The 17,785-nt window shown below is 40.2% G+C and overlaps 1 protein-coding gene across 9 annotated transcripts in view; it reads left to right on the top strand.

Annotated features, from left to right (window-relative positions):
• PLCB4 (phospholipase C beta 4) overlaps nucleotides 1–17,785 on the top strand; it is a 190,550-nt gene that overhangs the window by 94,140 nt on the left and 78,625 nt on the right. For all 9 annotated transcript variants that reach the window (XM_077781976.1, XM_077781974.1, XM_077781975.1 and 6 more), the window contains 4 exons: nucleotides 7,530–7,630; nucleotides 9,790–9,870; nucleotides 10,171–10,230; nucleotides 11,445–11,588. In XM_077781976.1, coding sequence (XP_077638102.1) covers nucleotides 7,547–7,630; nucleotides 9,790–9,870; nucleotides 10,171–10,230; nucleotides 11,445–11,588 — 369 coding nt within the window. In that variant the 5' untranslated portion in view covers nucleotides 7,530–7,546. The remainder of the gene's footprint in view (nucleotides 1–7,529; nucleotides 7,631–9,789; nucleotides 9,871–10,170; nucleotides 10,231–11,444; nucleotides 11,589–17,785) is intronic.

Here is a 17,785-nt window from a genome sequence, read left to right as displayed (position 1 = left end):
CATTCTCCCACCTGAGCTCTTTCTAGAATTTTTATTTCAAACTTTTATTCCTGTCTTCCTATCACATTAAAGTACTGGAACCACTTCTGCTTCTGATCTTTTAGAGCTAAACACACCAGAATAAATCTAAAAAGAAGAAACTGAAGTTCTAAATGTCAAAATCGCCCATGATTTTAATTCAAATAATTTGCACAAACACTTTGTACAGGTATACCTAAAAGTGAGTAACACTACTCACTGACTTAAGATGTGTTACCTGTCAGCTGATTAAACAACAGTAGAAATTAAGTATGGTATTAATTGTCCAAACACCATATTGAAAATGTGTTTTTCTTAAATCGGAGAAATCCTATTCCTTTAGGCTGTAATTTGCTGCTGTATTGATGCAAGGTGTCAGAGTTTACAAAACTGTATAGAAAGAGTCTGGGCCTCAGACTCAGTAAATCAGGAAATACTTGAGATGTTTCGCAAGTACTAATTGTTGGTTGGTTGGTTTGTTTGTTTTATTATTCCATGAGGTAGCCTTTGTTTTAACACTGCCTTCCATTGACAGACACAAAGTGAGGTAATTAAACTTAATAAAAGTCACTGCTGGTTAAATCCAGACCCACTGTATACATCTATCACATGCTATAGCAATTCAGAAAGGATCTTGGCAGCAATTACACAAACCATTGTTTCCATCAAAGTCCAGTTTGCTCTCTATTGCTAGATGGAGAGATGGAAATGGGACACTTGATATTATACTAAATAAATCTTCAGCATCTTTAAGACTTCTGCATGACTAAAGATTAAAATGTAGCATCTTCCACATTTTTAGACAAAATTTTGTATGGTTGGTGTTATTGGAGTGAGAGAAAACAGGGAAGGTTCTGAGGAATGGTTCCTCATCACATGCTCACATGAAAGAAAGTTCACTTGACAGATCTAACACAAAATGTTACTGTTAGATGCATACTGAATAATATGTGTAAATGAAAATCAATTGTCATTTATGGTCTTTTGATGAATCAGATTGCTAAATCCTCTGTACAATTCACAGCATTCTGAGCATTTTCCCTCCTGAAATAATCCCTTGGGGAGATCTGTGCCTTTCCTTTTTGCTCTCATCTTTGCTGTTACAAATTTGAGAATATTAACACCAAATTTCCTATTACCAGAAGGAAAGAACAGTAAATGCAACTTTACTTATTCCATGAGGTTTGTAGTTTTCTATGTCTAGTTCAGTATTTTTTAACACCTATGTTTTTAGTAATGTCCAGTTCTGATAGCTCTGTGCATTTTAGCTCACTATTCAAGTCATAACTTTTTCTAGGAATATGTGTAGATTCTCTTATTGCTTTAGGAGTGTTTCTGAAAATTAGTAAAATATTACCTTTTCTTTGAACACTTTGATGTCACAATTGCAGCTTTATTTTTGTTTTTCCAGGCATTTCAAGTGACATCTATCCAAAGGCTCATTTTGGTCAGCAAGTGAAACCAGTAAAGCTGGTTTTACAATGGTTGCACACAAGGACTGATTCCAATGTGTGATGAGTCCAGATTACTTTGGTGATCAATTCAAAAGAGAAACTCTACTCCAGTGGCTCTGTATTGCTGCTGAGCAGAGAAATAATTTGCCTTCTTGGCTCTACAAATGTCTGTAATTTCAAAGTTTGTGAGGAATTAGACCTGAGTGAATCGTCTGAGAAGCTTTCCACAATGGCTTGATTTAAATGTATTTCTAATTGTCAGAATGGAGTTTTGTTATACTGTTGGAAATACACCAGAATAAGTTTATTTACAAAACTAGCATGTCTCTTTGTACACCATTCACTTCTCATAAAGGCAAATGCTTTCCCCCTCAAAGAGGATTTGTGGTCAGCACTTATGTAAAAAAATGAGAATTTTCAAATGAGTAGAAAGGCTGGGGAAAACTCTAGATATGAACAAACTAGGAAGCCATTAGGACAAGAAGAAAAATATGTGAGGAAACTGGGGGGTGATGTTTGAGTCCTGTGTTTTATCCTAGGAATTCCACTTGTTAGAACCAGTGGCTGTCATCAGAGGTGGTGACTAAGGCACAGCTGTGACCTGAAGGCAGGGCCAGGAGCAGGTACTCATTGTGAGCTCTGCCCTGGGCAGCCTCACTGTCCTGGGAGAAATGTTCAGCAGAGCAGCTCAGAACAGGCCCCTTCTTGTTGTGGTCTAAGCCCTCAGCTGCCCCTGCATGCCAGTGCATTCTAGCCATTTAAAGGGAATGGAAAATGAGACAAAATGGAAATGGAGAGCAGTGCTAGGCTATGTGTGCTCAGGCGCCTGTTGTGTGTCTGGTGTTCTTCCTGGACCTTGTTTTGGGGAGAACTGGTTTCAGTTGCTTGCATTAGCTGTGAGAATAATGTGTTTAAAAATAGCCTGCTGAAAAATTAATCTTGGGGAAAAAAAGGGAAAAAAAAAACCCCAGCAAAATTTAACTATGGAACAGCTTGGAGAGCTGGGAAGTCTTGGAATTGTCTTATAGTATAGAGTGGACACTGCAGAAATTCAGCAGCATGGACCTGTTACTTTTTACATAGAATTCACACCTTAGTGGCTTTTATTTTCTTAAAACTTACTTTGAATTTTAAGTTCTAGAGTTGAAACCAAGGTTTCATATTTAAAGGACATGAAACTGCATTTTGCTTTTTTTCATTTTCCCTGTCTGCATTTTGCTTACGTTAATGTCAGTACCTTTATGACCAAATTAATTTGCCATTGAGGAGTAAACACATGAAGTTCTGACTTTCTTCAAGTTTCTAGAAACATTTACAGTATTTGAATATGAAAGTACTTCAAAGCCTCATTAAAAAAATGAAAGGGGCATTTTTAAAAGAATTTCAGTTCTGCACTGCCTGTTTGGTCATGGACAGTTGGATTTTCACTCTAGTTCACAGCTTTGCAGGGAGACTTGCTGGACTGGGATAAACTCCATTAAAAAAACCCCAAAGTTAGAGAAATATGCAGATCTAGATCTGGTTGTCTTTGTAATGAAGAATCTTGTTTACCAAACAGGAGAGATGCTGAAGGTTATATTATATATACTTCAAGGTGAGGAGATGTCCTAGGGTGACTAGGAATGGGAAAAAAATTCATTTTTGGGTGTTTTTTAATTGCTTCCTCATATCTGTAAGAAAAACATCCTGGGCAAGATTTCTAAACTCAGCATAGTGCTGGGTAGGTGATGCACTTGAAACCCACAGAAACAGTAAATGGGGCAAGTTTAGGGTATGTCATTCCAAGAGGTAAGTGGTGAAATAACAAACACAGAGTGTGGAGCCTCCTCACCTCTCACTCAGCAAATAGGGATTCATTCCAGAAGCAAAAATAATAATGACTAAAAAAAATTGACAAGTCCTGTTAGGATACTCAGGGCTAAGCAAAGTGCGGAAATTGTATTTCTGTGTTTGAAACTGTGGGGGTCAGCTTTGAGGAACTCTACTGTCCTTTCCAGCAGTGTCTCAACATTGACAGGATGTTTATGGGATGTGAGGAGTATCCTATCCATCATGCTAGCCAGCCCTGTGGATTATTTTAGAATATCACCTCTTTCTCCAAACATTTGTCTCCTTTGTATTAACAGAATCCTTTCCTCCTCCTGTTCAGCCACACCTTGTCCTTCTTTTGGTCACAGAATGAAAAACCTAGGGTTTATAGCCCACACACCTCAGATTTAGCTTAGTACAGACAAGCTTACAGAAGACCAAGACTTTTGTGTTAATTCATGCGCTTCTGAATATGGTTTGTTTTGTGTTTGTATGGTTACTCTCTGGGTACTCCAGGTGAATTTCATGTCATCCAAATCATGCCTTCAGGCATAAATCAGTGTTGGAAGAAAGGGATACTGCAAGATACTTCCACTATCTACTACTATACTACTGCAGTATCTACTGTCTAACTACTGCACTTCACCCACCTCTCCCTTGTAGTCATTAATTAACTCCTGAGGTGTATTTATATGAGTGTTCTTTCTACTTTTGTGAATGGCATGTATTCAGAGGAGTTGTTATACTTTGAGAACTCTTAAGTCAGTAAGAAGATTTGATTTTGGTTTTTAAAGGTGGTATAAAAGTTTTCAAATTAAAATATTGCTGCCTTTAAATTTAGTTCCTTTGCCTTCTATGTCTCCCGGTTGAATTTTCACACATTTCATTGTTATTTAATTTCTCTGAAGAGGGTAATTCTTGATTCTCATCATAGTGAGGATATATGCATGCATATATTTGCAGCCATATGAATGCTACATGTCATGTTTGTTCGGGTTTGCTGGTTGGGATTGGTGTTGTTTTTCACTGTCTTTGAACTGCTAAAAAAAAATGATGAAGATTTACAGAGGTCCAAAGAGTGACAAGGGAAAATTTTGTATTTTAGTTTGGTGATCTTAAAAGCTAACAGGGTTAAGAAAAAAATGGATTGTTGAGAGGAGCGTAAGAAATGTGAGAGACTGAAAAGAGCTTTTCTAAAGGTGGTGAGAATTTTCTTCACTTTCTGCACAGCTGCCAAAGCATAAGGCTTAAAAATGTTGTTTGTTACGATTCTTCCAACTCCTTGCTGCATGTACTCAAGCTGTCTTTCCCTCACACTTCATCTGTCTCTGTTCATCTGTAAACTGAAGTGACCTATGAGAGCAGAGCTAGAGAAGGGGCTGGGAAGGTGGGAAATAACAATGAGGTAGAGTCCCCGAGACAGAGATTGGTTGCTGGATGAATTGTGAACAGTCAGGCATGTTTTCTTGCCACTAAACGTGAGGTTATGCAAATAAGATGAAGGATTGTAATCCTGGTTCCTGTGTCAGGGGGTGGTGCTGGGTTACTGGTCCTGGTCCAGACCCCTGACTTCAGAAAGGCAGCAGGGAAAGTGGAGAGGGCTCAGGCTGACTGCAAGGTTTGAGAAATGTGCATTGCAGCACACAAACTGAGGAGCTCCTTCTGTGTAATGTCTCAGCAATGAAGTAACGGGTTCATCAGACTGTGTGAGTACCCAGATGGAGGAGAGGACCTCTGCGGAGGAGGCTTTTCCAGAGCTGTGTTTCTGGGACTGGATGATGAACTTGGCTGTGCTGACCCGGTGCATGTGTGTAGTATTAAGGTGGTGAGTCTTTCTGTGAGTTAAGTGTGTGCTCTGACACTCTTCATGTCCAGGCTTCAGAGTGCCAGATGTGGATGTGGCTTACACAGCAGTTCAGAGCACTTGCAGAACTTTTAAATCTGGTTTTGTTTGGGGTTCAGCACCAGTATAAAAGGGGAAAAAGCCATTTCTACAGTCTTGGGACTGTGGAGTAATATTCTTCACAGCCTTAAAAGTGCCATCACATTTCTGGTGTTTTAGCACAGAATGTGTCGGCTTTTCCCAGAAGGATGGGAGCATTTATTGCTGCACAAACTACCTGTTGTATTTGGAGACTATTCTGATAATAGAAGACATTTAAATAGATAGGGGAACAGCCGCCATGCCATAAAAATAGTGGTTATCGCCTCAGGTGTGTATGTTTTAGGTTTCCTTTGCCCTAAGAACAACCACCTTTTTTCCAATTTGTTGTGATTATTCTGAGCTGCTGTGTGAAGTCCATGAGCTGCAAAGAGCATGGCCCCATGGTGCTGCTGCAATGGGGTGGCTATTCTGATATCCAGCTTCCCTCATGAAATGAGGGAAAAGCAGCTCTAGGCTGATCTGAATTGGAAGAGATATGAGAATTATATTTATTTTCAAATTAAAAAAAAAAAAATGGCACTTTCCTTGAAAGGATCTCAAACCATCTCATAATCCTCATGAATAAGATAATATTCCTTGTTTATAATGTAGAAGAACCAAATGCACAGGGGTGGCTAAAAGAAAAGGGGGCTTTTGATAAGATATTGGGTATAGATAATCTATTTTCTTCAAAGTTCTCTTCACTGGGAGAAAAAAGGTACAGACTAATAGTTTAAATATCATTTAGACTTTTTTAAAGATTAGGAAATAGAGACCTATTATTTTGAATTTTTATCCTGTTTTCAATACAAATGAACACTTAATGGTGACATGTATATATAACTTTCAAACTGTATTTTTGATTTCTGTATGAACGACCAAGAAAGGGTAGGAGATGAGTTAACATGAAAATGTACTTTGAATGTTTTAAGTAGCAGGGTTATTTTTTCAGTAGAAAATTACCAAAATAACTGTTCTTAAAGCAAATGTCAGACAGAATCTTTTAAAAGTTCTTTTGTTCTCATTCTTTTTCTTGTTAAAAGATGTTTTATGTGAATGAAAGCAAGACAAGGGGGATAATACAAAGTTCTTAGACTCTTTTAATCACTTGCATTTGTTCTGGGTTTAAAATTCAGTTAGAGAAAAGACATCTCTGTGTGCATGGATTGCCCAGGCTGTCATGCTCTCCCTGGAGTTTTATGTGACTCTTTATTCTTCTCACTTGGACAAATGTTCCCGGGTCTTGTGCCTGTGCTGCAGCAGATCCAGATCTGGCTACCCTTAACCCGTGTGGTGCCTCTGGGGGCAGTCAGGAGTGGCTGAGCATCCCCAGCTGTCACTGCAGGGATGGGCAGGACAGGGTGAGGTCAGTGGGGTGACCCTGTCCTGCTGTCACCCTCCATGTCCCCTCTCACAGCACGATTCCCTGACATCCAGCACTCAGCTCACTTGGCTTTGTTGCTACCAAGGGCATTTCCACTCTTTGTGCTCCAGTGGATAAAGGGATGATCAGGATGCTGTGTGACCTGGATTGCATTAGGAAGCAGGAGCAACCACTTCAGATGAAAAGAACTTAAATGAAATCTCAGAGTATTTACTTGGGGCATTTTCTGCCCCATTTTCTGCCCCTTCCAGTGAAACCTGGAAGGCATTGGAAAGGTTGCTGGATAATTTGCTGTCTTTATTGTACCGTCCATACAATATGACTTCTGGGTTTTATTTTAAATTGACAATTTTGTTCACGTTTGTTCTCTTGCAGAAGCACACAATACAACTACCTAGTTTTATTTAATGGCCTATATTGCTAAACAGTATTTTTCCTATGAATTTTGACATATACATTATTCACATCTTGAATTATGGATTGAAAATACCCAGGAATTTATTTAACACAAATGAAATTTGAAACAGAAAAATGTATTTTGTGTCTGTAGCATACAGTTTAGGATGTTAAGAAGAAATTTAATCTGTCTCTGTAGCAGCTGGTTTCCAGTAAAAAAAAGAAGTATTTGTCTGCATTACAGGTTGTGGTATTTGGTCACTGAGAGCTAGGTTAATCCCAGCCTCATTGTACTCTAGAAGTTACAGTGTAAGTGTTTTTCAAATAATTAAGTTCATGCACACATTTTACAAGTATTTTCCATTTTAAAGATATGAAACAAAATTACTCCTAGGAGGAAAGCTCTTGATTTGGAAATGCACCGTGACTTTTTAGTACTTCTGTATGAAAGCAAAAGCTAAAAGTCACTTTTTTTCCTGCTTGGCCTTTGAAATACTCCTTTTGAAGGACAGTAATTGAATTGTGCTTTTCCATTCCATTTCAGGTTTTTCTTCTGTAATCATGGCAAAACCTTATGAATTTAACTGGCAGAAGCCAGTTCCCTCTTTTATGCAAGATGGAGCTGTGTTTGATAGATATGAAGAGGTAAGAGGCCAGTTGCCTTTCATTTTCTATTCTCTTTTAAATATGCAGAAGTTCCAGAATATTTCATGTTTTGCTTTCACTATACACAAAGAAACTTTAATTTTTTTCTGGTAATACTCTCAGAAAAAATAGAAAAATAATTATCAGAAAACCCTTGTCTGTGGGGAGGCAATACCAACAGACTTTATTGCTACATAGGGGTTTTTTGCTTTTAAAAGAAATAGCTTTAAAATATATTTAATCCCTCTGATTTGACATAAGCCCTGAGGAAAAGAAAGGGAGAATTGGACCAAAATATCTGTAACATGTATAAAACTCTCATCTTTGCAGATTCATAAAGCACGTTATTAAACAAAGTGAATTGTTCAATTTTTTGTACTATCTATCAAATGGAGGGAGGAAGAATATTGCCTTTTTTAAAATATATAAACTGAGGACCTGCCTATTACAAGGGAAAGTCAGAGAACACAGAAAATTCATTTTCTGATTCAAATGCATCATTTCAGAACTGGAGTGGTTTTATCTACTTTAGAAAATCAATCTGCACTCTATCTGAAATATGATTACTATGATCCTGCTTTCAGCTATGCTTTAATCCACATTTATTAAAGGAATGCAAAACAGGACATTTCACACAGGCAGCTGAAGTAAAGTACTAAGAAGTTTACCCAATACTCAGCATTGATATGCTGGTAAGAATAATTTTATCAGGAGCTATTTTTAATCTTGTTTGAACAGGAGATCTCTAGAAGTTGTAGGTAAATGCCTTCAGGGATATTAGTATTTTCTTATCTTTTGAAATGTAAGTAAAAAGGTATTTTTTTGTCACAAGTCCTGCAAAGATAGGGATAGTTGGTTTGCCCTGGGTTTCCAGATTCGGGGCCAGACAAATGAAGTAGATAGTGGTGGACATGAGGAAAAAAAGCTTTCTTTTCCTGCAGCAAACTCTGCTGCAGAAACAGCCTGTGAGGAGCTGAGTGAGGGGCACAGCCCCTGGTTGTTATTTCACCTTTCAACAAGGAACAGAGAGTGGGCAGCTACAGCAGAGAGTTCCAAGTGCTCCAGTTTGGGTGTGATGGCAGAGACACTGCCAGGCACCTGGGTGTCACCACTTGGATGTGGTGGCAGGGACAGTATCAGGCACAACTGTTCTGTTCTCAGCAGGCACCTCTGGGACTCTCCACAGCTCTGGGCACACGTGGGGCGAGAGCTGGCACCGAGCTCCTGCTCCTTGCAGCTGAATTTCCTGCTCCCCAAAACCTTCCTGTGGAAAGGGGGTCCTGCTTTCCCCCCATGGAGCAGAAGGCTTTTTGCCCATCCTGTGATACCCTCCTGCTCCCAGTTGCTGCAGTTTGTTCCAGGTTTTCTGTGGCACACTTGGGAGCCTGCTTTGTTTCCTCACAGAGGGCTCTTCCCACAAATTCACCTCACTATTCAATTAAGGAAGTCAGGAAGTTCTGGATCCTCTTTTTCTGGAAGAAGTAATTGATTCTGCACACTGTTTTCCTGCATTTTAGCTTAACTTATGATGTTCTAATTGAGGCTGGAGGTGTGTGGAGGAAATTTCTTTTTAAATTCAGCTAATCTGATTTTTTGTCTTGCCCAGTCTCTCTGGAATGCCATCCTTTCCTGATTTCTTCTACAAATCAATATCCTTCAAGCTCTGCTTGTCATTTACTCTGGCTGCAAAGCACTCACAGCATGTACACTGCCATAGTGCAACAGAAAAGTGCTTGCCAGATTCTGCACGTTAAAAGGAAATGTGGCTATTTGATCCTGAAGGTGGCACTGGATTTATATATTTTTTACCTTAAAGCATTTAATTTTTAATACATTTCTTGAAGTTCTTTTTATTAAGATTTTTTTATTAGGTAAGAATCATTCCTTATATTAAATAAAGCATCTCCATTTAGTTGCAGTGAGGTAGGAAAATATTAATTATGTGCATTCCAGTATCTCAAGTGTCAACAATAAGACACAAATCATTAAAAGTGATCTCTTTTTTAAAAGCCTACGTCCCTTGTTTCTGTTTTTTGGAAACAGCAAATTCTGCAGGAGGGTCTTTGGGAAGAAACAGAACAATCCTTTATTTTTGAATGATAAAAAATTGATATTTGTCAAACTGACTAAAATGATGGTCTGTATTTTCTTTTCTATAGGAATCTTTTGTCTTTGAAAGCAACTGTCTCTTCCAAGTGGACGAATTTGGTTTTTTTCTGAGCTGGAAAAGTGAAGGAAAGGTATATTGCAATTATGTCAGGAATGTGTATTAAATGTTATTGCACTTTATGTATATTCTGGTTTTTAAAAATCTAAAATACTGTGTTAGTTTATTTACAAAACTTGTCCTCATCTTATTCTTTGTAGAACTGACAGAAGTGAAGAATTTAAGAGGGAACCAACTGATATTAAAGGGGAATATACTGCTTAGTCTTTGTTAACAGAGTTTGCAATAAAATTCACTGTTTATTTTTGCTGAAATTCCCAGTGGAACCATGTCTCAGCAGACCTTTGAACTTGTACTCTTTTTGTCCTTTCAGGAGGGACAGGTATTAGAATGCTCCCTGATCAACAGTGTTCGTTTTGGAGCTGTACCAAAGGTACTCTATGCCTACTTTATACTTCCATTTAAACAAAGAATATTTAAGCTGAAGGTGAAATGCAGAGAGTGGCATTCATTTCTTGAAATAATACCAGTAACACAGCTTTTATGTTGCAATCATAGCCTCAATTTTGAAGTTTTGCAGTGATTTATTGTGATTGCAGTGGGCATGTTCAGTCATTTGGTCTTTCTGATGTACTGCAGGATTCAGGATGCGCTGAAAGCTGTATAGACATTAAGAGCACATAGCAGGAGATTTTAATTATCTTGTAACAGTTTATTGTGTTACTTGTTTTAGGGATCTGAAAAAATGTTTCGTTTTGTTCTGATCTGTTTGAATTTATTTTATCTTCTCACTCCATTGGTATAAACTGTAGAAAGATTTGTTTGCATCCTTCTTTATGCATTTAGGTGGCCAGAGAGGGCAGCTGGTCACAGTCTGCCTTTTTAAAGAGTATCAGCAGAAGTACTAGCTAGGAGTTCTGGAGAACCCCAAACCTTTGGAAATATGCTCAGTAATATTCAGAAGGAATATGCAGGATTTTCTGCACTGAGTTGTGACTCTCCTTCCAGCAGGCCTTCAGGTTAGAAGATTTGTTGTGAACCCTGCATTTCCACTTTCACATGTTAAGTGGTTTTGTGTTGCCTGTAGGTAACTCTGTCTTTGAAATCCTCTTGGGAATCCATAGGCCAAGATCTCTGCCCCACAGAGAAGGGGCAAGAGATGTGGTGATGCAGACAGCCCCATCCTCCCCATGCTCACAGCCACACCAGTGTGCTTCAGACTTCAGCTCTGTCTTTAAAAAAGTATGCCCATTAAATCTCCAGCAGCAGGGACAGCAGCTCGTGTGACGTGTTGCTAAGAAACAGCCAAGGAGTCACAGAGATTGTGACTCTCAGGAACTATGGACTTAACTAGATTGGAATAATTAACTTAGAGATTAGTACTGATCCTCTGTTTCCAGTCCTTGGAGTGATTACTTTTTCTTCTTCATGATAAAAATATGAGTTCTCACAATTGTGTTCCTAACTGTTAGAATATATTGGTTTTTCAGGTTTGCACACAATGTTTCTGAGTGAAAGCACTCATTTAAGATGACTGGCAAATGTTTAAAGATGTAAATGTATAAGGAGGTGAAAATGCATTTTTACTGTAGGACCTTGCATAGCAGAAGTGCTGCAAATGTAACAAGTTTTTATTCTGTTTCACAGGATCCGAAAATACTAACTGCACTTGAGGCTGTTGGAAAATCAGAAAATGAGTTGGAAGGACGGATAGTGTGTGTTTGCAGTGGCACAGATCTGGTGAACATCAGCTTCACTTTCATGGTAGCAGAAAACACAGAAATTGCCAAGGTATTTCACAATTAAACAGTGCATGGGAGTTGAAAGAAGAGCTCATCAGCAGTGCTCAGTTGTTTTTCCTAAGTCTGCCTGCATGGCTGACTGAAATACCTGGGTCAGTGTCTGCTGCCTCCTTCTTCCAGAGGACAGCAAATATACATGTGGAGCATGTCTGTGTGCCATGGTGAGAGGAAACAGTGATTCCCTCAGCCTGTACATGCACAGTGGGTCATCAAAATTCAACAAGTGAGACCATTGTGTATAGCACAGGGCATTCCCTGAGCTGGTCAGTGTCTCTGTGTGGGGCTGGCTCAGCAGATGAGGTGGTGATGCTGGGTCTGTGACAGAGATGCTGAAGGGAAGTGCAATTGCTGCCATTTTCCTGGTGGGTGGAGTTCAGCCCTTCAAAATTCTGTTCTGATAGCCCAATTGTATCATGTGGTTCATATTATTTAAAAAAACAAAAGCAGGAAAGGACGCTCTTTGAGTTATGGGGATCCCAGTGTAGCCAGGTTCTTTTCTGCTTCCCGTTGACATGGAACAGCCCTAAGGAAACAATGGTGCTTTTTTACACGTCTTCCTTCCTGAGAGCTAGAGACTGCAATTCTCATGCAAGCCTGGCCTCCACCTGCCCTGGTATTGAGCTGTAAACTGCTCTGAGAAACCTGCTCAGGGTGCTGATAGTACACTGCTAGCTGAGATCCAGACATTCATGGGAGTTTAAAATACACACTCTTTGCTCTTCTTCTCTGTATGTATTATAATCTCTGTCTGTGAGATAAATATTAAATAGTGATCAGTATCACACACCTGGTAAATCCCCTCCTTTAAAACTGTTTGCTGCATGCAACATCACTAAATCCCTTGCCAGACCTGGTTTATTTTTCATTGCTTTGGATCTATACCTTTGGAAACACTGGCAATGCTGAGTAAATTCCTTTATGGGGAAACACTTGTATGATTTAGAGAGGTACACTACATTGATTTTACTGTGTGTATTTTCAGCAGGCCTTAAGGGAAATAACGTGTCAGAGTTATGTTTTGAAAGCATTTGAAAAAAGAAGTAAAGCAAAGGAGATGTTGGCAGCAGTCACTTTAATACTCAACCCAGCAGCATCTCCGATTTATTCTGAAAGCAGCAGTTAAGTTTCTCAGCCACCTTGGATCTCAATAACCTGTATTTGACTAATTGGTTTGTGAGAATGTTGGCCCATTACAGAGGCTGTCACAAGAGATGAGCTAATTATTCTGTAGAAAAGATCTACTGCACATTAACAGCCAAGCTTTACAGAAATGGTGTGTCATGCTGCAGTGGACAGGTTCTGAGAGGCCCATGGAAACCAGACTCTGCATTTGGGAGCCTTTCCATCAAAATATATATCTAGAACTGTCAGCAGTGATGATCCACCTCATCAGATATGATATGTTTGAGCATGAGGGAGAGCATAAAGTAGATCAAGCCAAAAAAATCAACGGCAGAGCTTTCTAAGTTGCCTTTGCTGGAGAAGTTGGCCTGTACTGTGTTGACCCTTGTATATGGTAAATACATCAACTTGCTATTGCACTTCTGTACTAAAATGGAATTTTCTAGGAGTTACCTGCACATACAAGTGCTCCTGCTTAATTCTTCTTGTTGTGTTCAGGAGAAAACATCTTTCTTGTGGGACACAGTAAGTCCCTTCCAGAAGAACCAAGCCTTCTTATGGCATTAAGTAGCTGTGCAGCTGCTAACTGCAGCTTAAAATAGGCCTCAAATTAATCCATGTTCAAAGCCCCTCCTTTGAAATGACACAGGCAGGAGTTTGGAGGAGAAGGGGCAATGACTGAAGCTTAAACTGCCCAGATATGTGTGAGGGTTGTAAAACGTGAGTACAAAACCTGTGGTTTCTGCTGTACCTGCTGGTGCTGTGAGGAGCAGAGCCTTGGTCTGTATCTGACTGGGATACTTTAAAATGAGAGAATTGAGTGGCAGATTCAAGCACAAAAGCTCAGAACCTTTCTGCCCAGAAAGGCTTCTGTAGGTGATAATTTACAATTGGAAAAGAAGCAATTGTAACTCACTGAAGGCTGAGTTAGAATGGGACTAGCTAACTGGGACAAAGAAAATTGGTGGAAGTTCCTGGCATCTTCAGCCTATCCATGCAAGGAGTGGTACCACTGGGAAGCAGGTTCTGCAAGGTCCCTGGCACAGAGTGGCAGAGTGGGACAGTCCCTGAGGGTTGCTGGGGGTGCTCCAGCTGTGGAAGCTGGGCTGGTGCCTGCTGTGGGCAGTGCTGGACCCTCCCCTCTGGTCCCATCCCGCCTGGCTGTTGTCACCTGTCCTCACCTGTGCCCTGTGTGCCCCTGATGCTTAGCAGGGCTGGCCAAGGCATTGCTGGGCTCAAAGTATAGCTACTCCAGCAACAAGAGTGTGTTTATTGTCTCTCCACTTGTCTCCAAGCTCCAGCTCTGGTATTTACATTCTATCTACTTAAATTTTATTGGTGTTTTCAGCTGAGAAATTGGTTTTCATTTCCACTCTTAAAACAGCCACAAAATAGGGTGTACTCTGTCTCTGATTGCAAGCAGCTGTCATGGTCCACTCCTAAAACAGCTCCACTGTGGTAGTAGAGAGTGACTGTAAACAGTGGAATTTAAAACCTGATGTTTGGAATCCTGATTAAATCAGTTTATATAAATTATGCTGAGCTAAAATTAACACACACATACACACACATATATTAGAGATGAGAGCATATGTGTGTATTTTTCTTTTTTACTTCCCAGATGGACTTTCTGTGCCCCAGTAATTGCATAATCTGTTTTCCTCAGTCTAGGACAGTTGAAAAGGCCAGTGAGTATTTGGGGGTGAATTTCCTTGGGGCAGAAGTGATCTAGTGCTGGTGTGAGGCTTCAGCCCTTGGCACATGGGCTGCCTATCCAACACTGGCATTAGTCCAGTAAAGCTGTTGTATTTCAGCCACCCAAAATCTGGACTTTTTGTCTTCTTTGCTCATCCACCCTGGCAGTGCATTTAGAAGTTTCGCTTAAAAGGTTAATCTACGTCAGCTTCTTTAACATTACTTAGTGCATATCAGGGGTGAATTTGCCCTGGTGGTTGTTCTTTCCCAGCTCCAGCTGTTTCCTTGGAAAGGACCATCTCTCCACCTCAGAGATTTTGTCCTTCTCTTGAAAGTACTGTTCTCCATGCCCTGCTGGCAGAGGAGTTCAGTGAATACTCCTAACTCAATTCAAGGAAGAGCCTTAATGTTAAAATAATGGTTATAGGCAAAGCTCCCACCAGTGTTTTAAGATAATTTGGCTTTGGGAAGTGCTGATGCATTTCTCTGGCAGTGCATCTGGGATGTGAACAGCCATGGTGGCGACAGGGTGGGAAGGAGAGTGGAACAACCTTTTACACTGATTTAACACCTTTAGTTGGATTTGATGGAAAATAGATGTATTCTACCTGTGTGCCACTGAGACAGTGATTCACACTTTGGTGGCTTAACCTGTGAGGCACCAGAATGAACAGAATGGGTTAAAACGCTTCATTACTCACACAAAATATAGGTAAATGCAAGCTTTATCACACAGCTAAAAATATTCATGGAAATCAATGCAGTTGAAAGCATTTCATTTGGATATTCTTAAATTTCTCAGCTGGGATGAGATTTTTTTTTTTTAGTTTAAAGTGGTCATGACAAGACAAAGCACTTCAGGTTGATCGCTTTTGTTGGTGTTTCTACTAATCAAACTCCTTGATTTACAAAAGAATTCTTTTTCATAGAATCATAGAACAGTTTGGGTTGGAAGGGACCTAAAAGACCATCCAGTTCCAACTCCCCTACCATGGGCAGGGACACCTTCCATGAGATCAGGCTGCCCATCCAGCCCAGCCCAATTGACCCTACCTTTTTTCCCTCGCTTTGAAACAAGCTGTTAAACTTTAGCCCAAATCATATTGTTTAGAGGGCAGATAGAAAGTAGCAGAAGATTCCCATGGGAATGTTCCACAAATATATTACAGAAAAATTCTGTTTTCCCAAAGCTTTGTTTGTTTTGATGTTTCAAAGCAAAGCTTTTCAAGGAACCTGCAAAACACTCTTGAACAGATCTCTAGAAGCCTCCTGCTGTTCTCTGTGTCCCAGTGTGGAAGTATGTGGCTTACATCTCATAGCCAATGTGATAAACTTTTATAACTCATGACTGCTTTGAATATATGACCACAGCTTACCTGTGTATGTTATTCCATATGTTATTCCATGTTCTCTAGAGAAATCTCCATCTCCCAGCCTGCAGTTGACTATTGGTGTTTTGCATGTGCTTTTCTGCTTTCCATAGACATTCTTGGCTGTACCACTGTGGAATTATCAGTAAATTGGCAACTTTAGCCCTGGTTGTCCATAGCCAGGAGGTTGATTTCACTGTGAAAACTCCACTGTGTTTCTCTTAGTTTGCATACAAGAACAGCCAAAGTGGCTCTTCCAGCTCCTTTCAGAGCAGACTCCTTCAAGGCTGGAAAAGCCACTCCAGGGTAGGAAGCTTAGCTGAAGTGTGGCAGCAGTCTGGACACAGTGGGCAGCTTCCAGTACAGAGCCTGTGAGCCTCAGCTTTCCTGCTGGAATACATGAAGGTCAGAAGGATCCCTTTCATCTCTGTGAAAATCCTTGCAGTGTTTTCACAGTGATGTTCTGCAAAAATCAGTGCTGCGGTTGGTCAGGGCAGGGGGAAGGTTTGGCACGGTCATTCCTCAGGTCTCCTTGCTGTGGCTGCCTGGGTAATTTTCCTGGAGCAGAGAGGAGTCGTGAGATATTTGCATTGAGGGAATGGGGACATCTGCTGGCTGAGGGCAAGTGCCAGGGATTCCTGCCGGCCCACGTGTGTCCTGGGGAGAGGTGGGAAACAATTCTCTGCGGGCTTCCTGAGCCTTCAGGCTATGGAGCCCTTGGCAGGCAGTCCCAGACCCTGAACACCAAAATCAGAGGGCAATGCCTCCCTCTCTTTCCTAATGCCTGGAATAAGTGGAGTGTAACCCTGGAGAGAATGCACTGGAAAAGGGAAGGTAAAATCTCAAGAGGTCTGGTAATACTCACCCCATCAGTCAGTAAGCCGTGCATGGCCTTGTCTGGAATTTCATGAGCTGTAGGCTATGGTTTTTAACCTTTCATAGTTCTTGTCCTTTTTAACCCTGACTAAATGAAATGTTGATGGTTAAAATAGAGCTGAAAGGCCAAACTTATTTGTGCACCCTGCCAGTTGTGCCCATGTTTCATCAGTGAACCTCAGCTAACACAGGGTCACTAAGTGCCTCAGAAGCATTTCAGTGTGACAGCAAAAGCTAAGAGAGTGCTTCTTTGATTGATTTTTCTTGCCCCTTCTCCTTCTAGAGATGTTTGACAGTGTTTGATCTTGTCAAAGAAAAACAACACAGTGCTTGTTCCAGCCTGCAGTGTAGATTTTGGCCTCTTGTACCAGCCTAAGGGGGTCTGAGCTTAAGGTGCACTGGTATTTGGTTATGTTTCTTTTCATGACTGTTCATTTTCTAGGATTAAATATCAGGGTCCAGATCCCTCTATGAATCTGGAATAATATTTGTATATAGGGAGCCATTCAGGAGTTACCTCAACAGATTAAAGGTACTGAACCATATTTTGAAAATTGGAAAATATCCAGCACTAGCATCAGTAAGAATCCAATGTACCCTGATTTCTATCAAAGATATTTTTTTTCCTAAGACCAAGGTTTCCTATATACCTAATTTCAGAATTCCACTTGTTGTAGGATTTTCGTCCTTTGAACAGATAGTGACTTGAAAATGCTAAGGATAAAAGAAGAGAACTGAGGATCTCTATCCCTGTTACCTAGGTAGATGTACAGGTCTTTCAGCTTCATCTGTAAAATAAGGGCTGCTGTCATAGAATACAAGCAAGGCTGCTGTTGTATTTGCCTGTGTGTTAGCTGAGAAAAAACGGAGCCCTTCTTTCATCCCCTCTGCAAGGTCATCAGACAAGTGTACATTTAATCTGCAAATGGTTTGTTGTCAGGAAAGCAATATACTACCAGCTTGATATTGAATTTTGTGAGTATCTGTGCAAGCAAGTATGAAGGTAGTATTTAATTGGAGACTATTCTGACTCAGAGGGACAAAAAGTCTGACTGTGTTGAATGTGTTGTTGAATTTGGTTTTTCTTTGTATTCCTGGTTAATGTGGGGCTAGCTGATGACCA

Source organism: Lonchura striata, chromosome 3 (assembly GCF_046129695.1).
Source record: "Lonchura striata isolate bLonStr1 chromosome 3, bLonStr1.mat, whole genome shotgun sequence".
Lineage (NCBI taxonomy): Eukaryota > Metazoa > Chordata > Aves > Passeriformes > Estrildidae > Lonchura > Lonchura striata.
This window is presented reverse-complemented; position numbering and strand designations above follow the sequence as displayed.